Here is a 10,710-nt window from a genome sequence, read left to right as displayed (position 1 = left end):
TAGGATATCACACATCAGCTAGTCAGTACTATGATTTTTCAAGTTGCTGACTGTTTCACACTTCACAGAACAGGTTGTATGCAAAAAAATCTATGAGCAACAAGTAACCCACAGACAATTGCTTCTTCCATGATTAAGTAGCAGGACGAAGAGCTCTGAACATTTAGCTTACCTGAGAGCCTCACGTCCTCGGCGCATCGGATAGCAACTCGGAGCATCCCGGCGGCGGCGCTCTTGGTGGGGCCGCGCTTCTTAGCGGCAATGTCCGTGAGGACGCACTTGGCGAGCGCCATGATGAGGAACGGCCACGTGGCGGCTGCAAAACAGTCAATCCGTTACAGGGAGACAGAATCGGGCGGAATGGTAAGTGAAACAGAGGAGGCGCGCGCGCGCGTGGCTGACAGGAGGAGAGTTGGCCGGGCTTGGCCCTGGCGGTGTTGCGGGCGAGGAGGCGGCAGAAGGTGGGGGCGCGGTCGCCCTGCAGCCACGTCCCGAGCAGCTTCACCCCTTCCTGCGAGAGGCGGGCGGGATGGTTGAGCGCAGGATCGGAGGAGGAGCTGATGGATTGGTTTGAGGGTAGCGTGCACTCACATCGCGGGCCCTGGCCCGGTCGGAGGAGAGCTTCTGGATGACGTCCTCCACGTCGCGCGAGGTCGCCATCGCGGCCGCCGGGACCTCCGCCGGCGGAGAGGGGAGGGGGGCTAGGGTTTGGGTGGGGCAGCGGAGGCGGAGGACATGGGCGGGGGCGGAGATGGGGGAGGAGGAAGGGGGTTTGCAGGGGTTTTGATGGGCAGAAAATGGAATGGAAAGGGGAAGGAAACGCGACCTGACACTTGGCGAGTCAAGCAGCAGTCGTCTGTGCGGTGCGGGTATTCGGTTTATCCGGTGTAAGGGCATTATGACTGTAAGTGGAAACGGCAGGCCACGGCGCCGCCAGCCCAAGCCCATTTACCTTGCTAAATAGACACCCAGTAAAAAAAACAGAATCGTGGCGGTCAATCACGGTTCCTCCGCTACCGCCGCCCCGCCGCTACTGACCCCCTCCATGGCGATGGAGGCGGGCGCCGCCCCAGCCCTCCGCTCCCCCCTCAACTCCTCTTCTACCAAGGAATAGCTCCACCGCCGCCGCCCCATATCTCCGCTCCTCCCATGAACTCGTCTTCTCCGGCCGCCTCCATCCCGTCCGTTGAGCAGCTGGTGTCCGGCGAGATCTGTAGCGAATCGCATGATCACGTCCATGTCCGTGAGGAGGAGAAGGGCAGCAGTCCGGCTCGGAAGAAGGGGCAGGACGGCGGCCAGAATAAGCAGAAGAAGAGCCGGAAGAAGGTAAGATCAGGATTACGATTTTCATCTTGACCTCGTTCTCCTTGTCCTCGAAGCCCACGATCTGGATGTTGGTTACAATTTTCTTTACTTTGTTTCTTGATTAGCTGGACGACCAGAAGCTCAAGCAGGTGGTGAAGGAAATACTCGTGATGCCGTTAGGTATTGGCCCATGATCTATGTACGGAGTAATTATTTTCTCTGATTACATCATTGTCACCGACTCATAACCTGAAAATGTAATTATCCTGTTTGTGATAAGATTTGGGTGCTCCTAGCTATAACTTTTCATGAAAAACAAAAAGAACAATAAGAAAAGTGCAAAGGATACTCATGTTACCACAACCAGTTAGCGGTTTTCTCATACAAGGTGCAACATCAGTTTTTATCTCTATCAACGTTATCATGTGAGAACATAGTATTAATCTCTGCATTAACCCAGCTACACAGTAGTGCCACAATATTGGGATTTCATGCCTAAACTAGGATGCAGTCTGAGAATGCGTGCTTGCACAGTACTTAGAGGCCAGATGACAGTACGGGCATACAATTTTCTCTCAATTTTCATTTGCCATCAACTGCGACGTATATATACCGGCGTACTGCATGCAAGGTTGTCTAAATAGTTCTTGATAATCTAGGAAAGTTAATCCTTAAAACTCTGCTAGCACATGCATAAGAACATGCCCAGTATCGAGTACTCAAGTAGTAGTAAAACAATTAAGGCTACTGTAAATTACAGGAACAAAAACTTCAGAAACCAGCTATTCAAATTAAAACCATATCTACAAGCTTACAACTTTAAACCCTGTCAACATGATGACTATTACTGAGTTCCTGACTTCTCTCTGTGGTATCGCCGGCAGGAGGGTGGTGTCTATCGCAGCTTGTTCTGAACAGTCAGATACAAGATCTGTGATAAGGTTGATGCCATGCCCAACTGTGTTGTCATGGCTTTGCTGCTTTCCAGGGAAGGGTAACAGGGGTATTCAAGATCACTAAATCCTGAATAAAATGGAGAGGTAAACAGGGGAAATTTTATTATTTGCCCCACTTATTTACTTTGATCTTATTTTTTTGCCACTCTTTTCATTGCCAACTTATGATTTGCCCTTTTGAATTATTTTATTTCCTTTTGTGAATTTAACAAAAGACTTCAAGACAAAGTGAGCCCAGCTTGTCAGGGGCTATTTTGTTTTATTTCCTTTTGTGAATCAAAGTCAATTGGTTACAGGAGAAGAGAACAGATGAAGCTCTCCTCGGTCGATCCATGTCAAACAGGTACTGAGGCTATTTTGGTCATAGCAAAGTGAGCCCAGCTTGTCAGGGGCAAATCATAAGATGGCAATGAAAAGAGTGGCAAAAAATGAGGTCATAGTAAATAAGGGCAAATCATAGAGGTAGCAAGTAAAGTGGGGCAAATAATAAAATTCCCCGGTAAACAGGGCATCCACATTAATTACTTTCGCATTCTCTGACTTTGGTGATGTTTTACTTGCTCTACCTCATTGTGCATGGCCTCAAGTTTGATTCTTTCTTTCCGTACTGTCATTTACCTCCTTCAATTGTAACTACCAGGGATGCTCTTTGATTACTTGTATTTGACACTTGATGTTGTTGTTCTTGTGGTGATAACCAATTGACTTTGATTTGCTAGATTTATATGGCTTCATATTGAGAGGAGCACTGTCGGTGATGTCTGCAATGCCTGATTTAGCAAGCCATGAAGAAGAGCAACAATGCCTGATTTAGCAAGTCATGAAGAAGAGCAACCATTTTTTGGAGCATGTTATTCTAAACTTTCTAATTTATCAGGCTGGAATATTCGTAGTGTAATATTCTGAACTTCCTAGTGTATTTTGGAGACCATGGATTTACTGATGCAGTGATATTCCTGTGTTGCTTGTACATACATATTGCTTTCTTAATCCTGCTGCGCTTGGGATTTACTGAATTTTGGCACGTTAAATGCAGTTTTTGCTCTTTCCTGTATGGGTAGACTTGGCACGTCGGCAGCTAAATCCCATCATAATCCCGTCCTCCCATCCTCCCTCAAAAAAATCCCATCCTCCCGTCGCGTGCACGGATCGTCAAAGTTGGTGTGTACGCGCCTAGCCAGCGAGCGGGCGTAACTGGACAAGCGGCTGGCCGCTATACGCGATCGTATCAAACGGGCAATCTGTAGTGCCCCGTTAAATATGAACGGCACAAGCGGCCACTTGGTGGTCCACCGTGGACATGTCCATTTACAGGTATAAAGGGCATAGGGCGATCCATCCCGCGCCCGCGCGTCCGAATGGGTCGAGCCGGATAAAAAATCGGCCCAATACGGCGACGCACCGCATATGCGGACGGCCGCGGCGTCCGGAACGACGCAAACCCGGCTCAAATCTGGGCCGGGTTTGCGTGGCCGCGGACGCGAAAGGCTGGTCGCTCGCGTCCGCCCCTTGTCAGCCCCTGACCCGCGTGTCATAAACATAAACATTTTTTCATTGAAAAGAACCCATTACAAATTTTTTTAGCTACTACTTCTATCCTAAATACGTACGGGGCCGGCGACTCCTCGCCGGCTCGCCGTCGGGGCCGTGGATTTCACTCGACGCGGCCGGCCTGTACGCTGAGGATTCCACTCCAGCTTACGAGCTGGGTGGCGGCTCCTCCTTTCCGTCCGCGCACCTCGGGCGCGCTCGCGCTCCGCCTCCTGCGGCGGAACCATCCGCTTCCCGCATAGCTCAAGCTCCTGCATGGCGGCGCGTTCCACAGCGGTGCGCGCCTCCAGGCGGACGCGGGCGGGGGCATGGGCCTCGTGGTTCTCCTGCCGCCGGCGCATGCGCTCTTGCCGGCCGCGCTCCGCCGACTCAGCATCCTCCCGGGCGCGCCGCTCGGGCGAGGACATCTGGATGAGGTGACGGGCTGCTCGCATAGCGAGCAGCTCGTTCTTCTGGCCGAGGAGGTCGCCTAATCGGCGGCGGCCGGCCCGCCAGGTGGCCTCGTGCTCCTTCGTCACGCGCGTGAGGTCGGCGAGACGCGTCTCGATGGCGGTGTTGATGTTCGCCAGCGCGAGGTCCTCCTCGTCGACGGGCTCCTCCGGGGCGGCCGCTGACATAGGCATCCTCAATGGGCCTGCCGAAGATGGTACCCAGGGTTTACTGAAGGCCCATGACTCGAAAAATAAGAAGATTCGGAAGCCCAAGATGTTATTAAGGAAAACTAGAGTTGTATTAGGAAATATAACTTGTAATCTTGTGGGACGGGTCAGAAACCCTTCCGGACTCTGTAACTTGTGTATTATTAAACCCTCGGCTCCACCTCCTATATAAGGGGGAGTCGAGGGACTAAGAGAGGATCGAATCCATTGTCAACACAACCCTAATTTCATAATCGTCGAGTACTTTTCGGCTGAAACCTTCGAGATCTACTTGCCCTCTACATCCAACGAAACCTTAGTCTACAATACGTAGGCATTGACGAGTTAATACCTCGTCAATTGGCGCCGTCTGTGGGATCTAGAGGTGACAAGGAGCTGATCTCGATGGCACGTTCAAGATCGTCGACTTCATCGGTAGCAAGCAACAAGGTGGATCGAGGTAAACAGATCGAAACTGGCCTAGTCGATTTTATTCCTCACCCACCCTCCCGTTTGGATGCATATGAGTATCTGGAGGAGCCCATGGAGATAACGGTCGGAAAATTCCGATTCTACGTCAAGAAAGAAGGGTTGTATCGTATCGAAGTTCCGATTTCGTCGGGATTGTCAGCGGTCGACTCCGATTTTTCATCAGGCGAAGAGGAGATTTCGTCGCCACGCCTCATCAGCTCCATGGCAAGCGAAAAGCTCGCCAAGATCTTCAGCGACATGTCCTTCGAATCGTCTGTGGACTCTGATATAGCAACGACTCGGGACAGCGTCGATAGCTTCAACTTCATCGACAGATCTGTTGCTCTTGGAAAGGTCTTCACCAATCTATATGATGGTGTCACCAATCCTGACAAAAGTCAAAATTCAAAATATCATCAGATCTACGCAATTGAAGAAACAAACCGAGCAGAGACGGAGATGTCAGAGGTTTTCGACAATGTGGGAAACCCATATGTTGATCCCGCTGACCTTAGGCGAGGTTTAGGCACTAAATATGTCGGGCCTACACCACGTCTAAGAGTTCAACTCCCGCAAGAAGCATGGGATAGTGCCGCAAGAGCCATGGATGGTGCAGAACCAATGACCACAACTGCTACGGCAGAAGAATTACAAGCTTATCAATATAAGCTCGCTCGTGTTGGCAGAGAGTTAGAAAAACAGACAGCTGCATTAAATAGAAGACAGGAGGCGGCCTCCGCGTCAAGCAGGCGAAGAGCAGATCTAAGTCGGCAATCAGGAAATTCGGGAGATAGTCACAGAGAAGCTCGAAGGAGAGCAAGATCTCGGCTGCAAAATATACCCGAAGCGAGAGAGGAGAATTTAGTTCAAAACCTCGACATGTCTTTCATGTCAATCGACACGAGGGGAAATATTATCCCTAAAACACCGGAAGCTGGGTACATGGCAACGCAAGCTTTCATCCTCGCGTCCAGGCCACCTCCCGGAGATCCAAGAGAAGCGTTGTATAACATGGCCATGGCAGGATGTGGAGCCATGGGAGCAGCGTTCGCGGCTACACCTCCCGAAGGAACCGCAAGGCAAAATAGTCCGCGACCTCTCGCGGCAGGTGCAAGATCCACCGAGAGCAAGTGGAGTCAGAGATACAGCGACTCAGGCCAGAGTGGATAGAGCGCGACAAGACAGAAGAGAACATCGGCAGTCACCAGAACTCGCTGAAGAAGATATGTGTGGACTCCCGTGTTTTACGCGACGGGTTAGAAAAACTCGAGTCCCGTCAGGATTCAAGTTGCCAGACAGTTTCAAAAAATTTGATGGCCTGCAAGATCCCGAAGATTGGCTTGTCGACTACCTTGAGACGGTGAAACTGATAGGTGGTACCAGAGCAATAGCCATGCAAAGTATTCAAATACACCTGAGCGGAGCCGCAAGATCTTGGATCAAGAAACTCCCTCCAGGATCCATCGACAGCTGGGATAGTTTCGAGGATGTATTTGTCAAAAACTTCCGATCAACCTGCAAAAAACCGGCATCACTAGAAGAGTTGAGGTCGTGTCGACAAAAGCATGATGAATCAATGAGAAAATACATCCAAAGGTGGAACATCATCAAAAACTCGGCAGAGAATATATCTGACGAGAGAGCAATAGATGCGTTCGTGGCAGGAATTCGACGAGGAGATTTTTGTCGAAGACTTGGGGAGAACCAACCCAAGGACAGTGTCAGCATTGATGGAGATCGCGAATAGATGGGTAGACGGAGAAGATGTTGTTCATAATAAGCGGCACAGGTCACCGGAAGAGGACCGTAGCCGAAATTTTCAAAATAGAAGACGGTTTTCTCGACAATTCTCGAGTTATGATGCTCCTGGCCAAATATCGGCTGGTTTTCGGGGAAACACTGGAGGAAACAATAGAGATGAGTATCAAAGGAGTAACGAGCAGCGAGGCGACAGTAGAGATGACTCTCGAAACAACAGGCAAAATAGTGGGTCAAGGTTTCAGAGACCTTTCATAACTCCCGAGGATATGATGAACGGGCCATGCCAGATGCATTTCTATCTCGACAACAATGGGAAGAGGCAGTCAGGACATATGCAGAAGGACTGTCGCAATTTTCAAGCAATGTTGCGGGTTGCAGGGCTAGCCAATGCTCAAGCAATAAATAGAAACCCCCAGGGGCCCAGGAGTGAGATCCACCTCCCACCTCCTCCCACGATCACGGACGAAAATCGACACCAGCTCAGAATAGCGGCAGCACCACAACCACCTCCATATGTTGATCCTAACTCCAATGGCGTGGTCTCGATGATTCAGAAAGCTAGGCCATCTAATAGGGCTCAGAAAGTAATCTCGCGACAAGTGTTCATGGCAGAGAAAATGCCCCCACCAACGATAGAATACTTAAATTGGTTGGGGCAAGACATTGGCTTCACAATTGCGGATCACCCGCAGCAAGTTCCTCGACCAGGGCAGTCAGCACTTATCTTACCAGCAGTGATCGCAGGATTCGACGTATCTCGAGTTTTCATAGATGGAGGCAGCAGTCTAAACCTTATGTATGCGGATACACTAAGGAAGATGAACATATCCCTGGCAAATCTAAAACCAACTGACACACGTTTCCATGGAATTACACCAGAGAAGCCGAGTTATCCGTTGGGAAGGATCAATCTCGACGTCCAGTTTGGGACCCGAGAAAACTACAGGATAGAAAGGTTGGAGTTCGAAGTTGTGGATTTTCCGTCGCAATATCACGCTTTGTTGGGACGACCAGCATATGCTAGGTTTATGGCGGTACCACATTACACGTACATGTTATGGAGGCTACCTGGACCTAAGGGACCAATTACAGTTCAAGGAAGTTTCGCGTTAGCTGATAAATGCGACAAGGATTTTCATCGACTGTCAGAAACCTTCGGGATGCAAGCGGAATATATGGCGTCAAGACTCACGACTGATTATGATGTGTTGCCAGATGCGGGAAGGTCACTCAGGGAGCCAACCTTCAATACTACTAAGTATTCCAAGGAGGTGCAGATTCACCCGACAGACCCAAAGAAAACGACGTCCATTGCAACAAATATGGACCTCGCATAGGAAAGCGCGCTCGTCGAGTTCCTCCGTGAGCACTGGAAAATCTTCGCATGGTGTCCAGCTGACATGCCGGGAGTACCCAGGGAACTTGCCGAGCACCACCAAAACTTGGATCCAATAGCGAGACCAATCAAACAACCTTTGCGGCGTTTTTCGGAACCAAACCGCAAAGCTATGTGATACGTCTCCGACGTATCGATAATTTCTTATGTTCTATGCCATATTATTGATGATACCTACATGTTTTATGCACACTTTATGTCATATTCGTGCATTTTCTGGAACTAACCTATTAACAAGATGCCGAAGTGCCGGCTCTCGTTTTCTATGCTGTTTTTGGTTTCAGGAATCCTAGTAACGAAATATTCTCGGAATTGGACGAAACGAAGACCCAGGGGCCTATTTTTCCACGGAGCTTCCAGAAGACCGAAGAGCATACGAAGTGGGGCCACGAGGTGGCGACACCACATGGCGGCGCGGCCAAGGGGGGCCCGCGCCGCCCTATGGTGTGGGCCCCTCGTCAGGCCCCCGACTCTGCCCTTCCGCCTACTTAAAGCCTCCGTCGCGAAACCCCGATGCGAAAAACCACGATACGGAAAACCTTACCGAGACGCCGCCGCCGCCGATCCCATCTCGGGGGATTACGGAGATCTCCTCCGGCACCCCGCCGGAGAGGGGATTCATCTCCCGGAGGACTCTACACCGCCATGGTCGCCTCCGGAGTGATGAGTGAGTAGTTCACCCCTGGACTATGGGTCCATAGCAGTAGCTAGATGGTTGTCTTCTCCTCATTGTGCTTCATTGTCGGATCTTGTGAGCTGCCTAACATGATCAAGATCATCTATCCGTAATACTCTATGTTGTGTTTGTCGGGATCCGATGGATAGAGAATACCATGTTATGTTAATTATCAAGTTATTACATATGTGTTGTTTATGATCTTGCATGCTCTCCGTTACTAGTAGAGGCTCTGGCCAAGTTTTTGCTTTTAACTCCAAGAGGGAGTATTTATGCTCGATAGTGGGTTCATGCCCGCATTGACACCTGGGACAGGTGACAGAAAGTTCTAAGGTTGTGTTGTGCTTGTTGCCACTAGGGATAAAACATTGGCGCTATGTCCGAGGATGTAGTTGTTGATTACATTACGCACCATACTTAATGCAATTGTCTGTTGCTTTGCAACTTAATACCTGGAAGGGGTTCGGACGATAACCTGAAGGTGGACTTTTTAGGCATAGATGCAAGTTGGATGGCGGTCTATGTACTTTGTCGTAATGCCCAATTAAATCTCACTATACTTATCATGCCATGTATGTGCATTGTTATACCCTCTCTATTTGTCAATTGCCCGACTGTAATTTGTTCACCCAACATGCTTTTATCTTATGGGAGAGACACCTCTAGTGAACTGTGGACCCCGGTCCATTCTTTAATACTGAAATACAAATCTGCTGCAATACTTGTTTTTACTTTTTTCTCTGCAAACAATCATCTTCCACACAATACGGTTAATCCTTTGTTACAGCAAGCCGGTGAGATTGACAACCTCACTGTTTCGTTGGGGCAAAGTACTTTGGTTGTGTTGTGCGGGTTCCACGTTGGCGCCGGAATCTCTGGTGTTGCGCCGCACTACATCCCGCCGCCATCAACCTTCAACGTGCTTCTTGACTCCTACTGGTTCGATTAAACCTTGGTTTCTAACCGAGGGAAACTTGCCGCTGTGCGCATCACACCTTCCTCTTGGGGTTCCCAACGGACGTGTCAACTACACGCATCAAGCAAATTTCTCGGCGCCGTTGCCGGGGAGATCAAGACACGCTGCAAGGGGAGTCTCTACTTCTCAATCTCTTTACTTTGTTTTTGTCTTGCTTTATTTTATTTACTACTTTGTTTGCTGCATTATATCAAAACACAAAAAAATTAGTTGCTAGTTTTACTTTATTTACTGTCTTGCACTCTATATCAAAAACACAAAAAAATTAGTTTACTTGTTTTTACTTTATCTAGTTTGTTTTATTTACTACTGCTAAAATGGCCAACCCTGAAAATACTAAGTTGTGTGACTTCACTAGCACAAATAATAATGATTTCCTATGCACACCTATTGCTCCACCTGCTACTACAGCAGAATTCTTTGAAATTAAACCTGCTTTACTTAATCTTGTCATGAGAGAGCAATTTTCTGGTGTTAGTTCCGATGATGCTGCTGCCCATCTCAATAATTTTGTTGAACTATGTGAAATGCAAAAGTATAAAGATGTAGATGGTGACATTATAAAATTAAAATTGTTCCCTTTCTCATTAAGAGGAAGAGCTAAAGATTGGTTGCTATCTCTGCCTAAGAATAGTATTGATTCCTGGACTAAATGCAAGGATGCTTTTATTGGTAGATATTATCCCCCTGCTAAAATTATATCTCTAAGGAGTAGCATAATGAACTTTAAACAATTGGATAATGAACATGTTGCTCAAGCTTGGGAAAGAATGAAATCTCTCGGTTAAAAATTGCCCAACCCATGGATCGACTACTTGGATGATCATCCAAACCTTCTATGCGGGACTAAATTTTTCTTCGCTGAATTTATTGGATTCAGTCTGCTGGAGGTACCTTTATGTCCATCACTCTTGGTGAAGCAACAAAGCTCCTTGATAATATGATGGTTAATTACTCTGAATGGCACACGGAAAGAGCTC

General features: G+C 48.6%; 1 protein-coding gene and 1 long non-coding RNA gene across 2 annotated transcripts; one reads left to right on the top strand and one right to left on the bottom strand.

Moving 5' to 3' along the window:
* Nucleotides 1–18: 18 nt before the first annotated feature.
* On the bottom strand, nt 19–671 carry LOC124664627 (serine/threonine-protein kinase ATM-like). The gene is made up of 4 exons (XM_047202100.1): nt 592–671; nt 403–511; nt 173–316; nt 19–50 (listed from the first exon to the last, which is right to left on the bottom strand). The coding sequence occupies exons 1-4, from the start codon at nt 658–660 to the stop codon at nt 19–21; spliced, it is 354 nt and encodes a 117-aa protein (XP_047058056.1). The 5' UTR covers nt 661–671.
* A 1,515-nt stretch (nt 672–2,186) lies between these two features.
* LOC124659455 lies at nt 2,187–3,237 on the top strand. Its single transcript, XR_006989584.1, has 2 exons — nt 2,187–2,345; nt 2,981–3,237. It is a non-coding gene; the product is annotated as an uncharacterized LOC124659455 (long non-coding RNA).
* Nucleotides 3,238–10,710: the final 7,473 nt, after the last annotated feature.

The sequence above is a fragment of the Lolium rigidum genome, chromosome 6, assembly GCF_022539505.1.
Source record: "Lolium rigidum isolate FL_2022 chromosome 6, APGP_CSIRO_Lrig_0.1, whole genome shotgun sequence".
NCBI lineage: Eukaryota > Viridiplantae > Streptophyta > Magnoliopsida > Poales > Poaceae > Lolium > Lolium rigidum.
Note: the sequence above shows the minus strand (reverse complement) of the source record. Positions and strands in the feature narration are given on the sequence as shown.

What these genes read in the sequence shown, in the direction of transcription:
- LOC124664627 (XM_047202100.1), bottom strand. Translation starts at nt 660, where the DNA reads ATGGCGACCTCGCGCGACGTGGAGGACGTCATCCAGAAGCTCTCCTCC. An exon ending in GCCCGGCCAACTCTCCTCCT is followed by an intron (nt 317 to 402) that starts GTCAGCCACGCG and finishes ACTGTTTTGCAG; the next exon opens with CCGCCACGTGGCCGTTCCTC. An exon ending in CGAGGACGTGAGGCTCTCAG is followed by an intron (nt 51 to 172) that starts GTAAGCTAAATG and finishes AGTGTGAAACAG; the next exon opens with TCAGCAACTTGAAAAATCAT.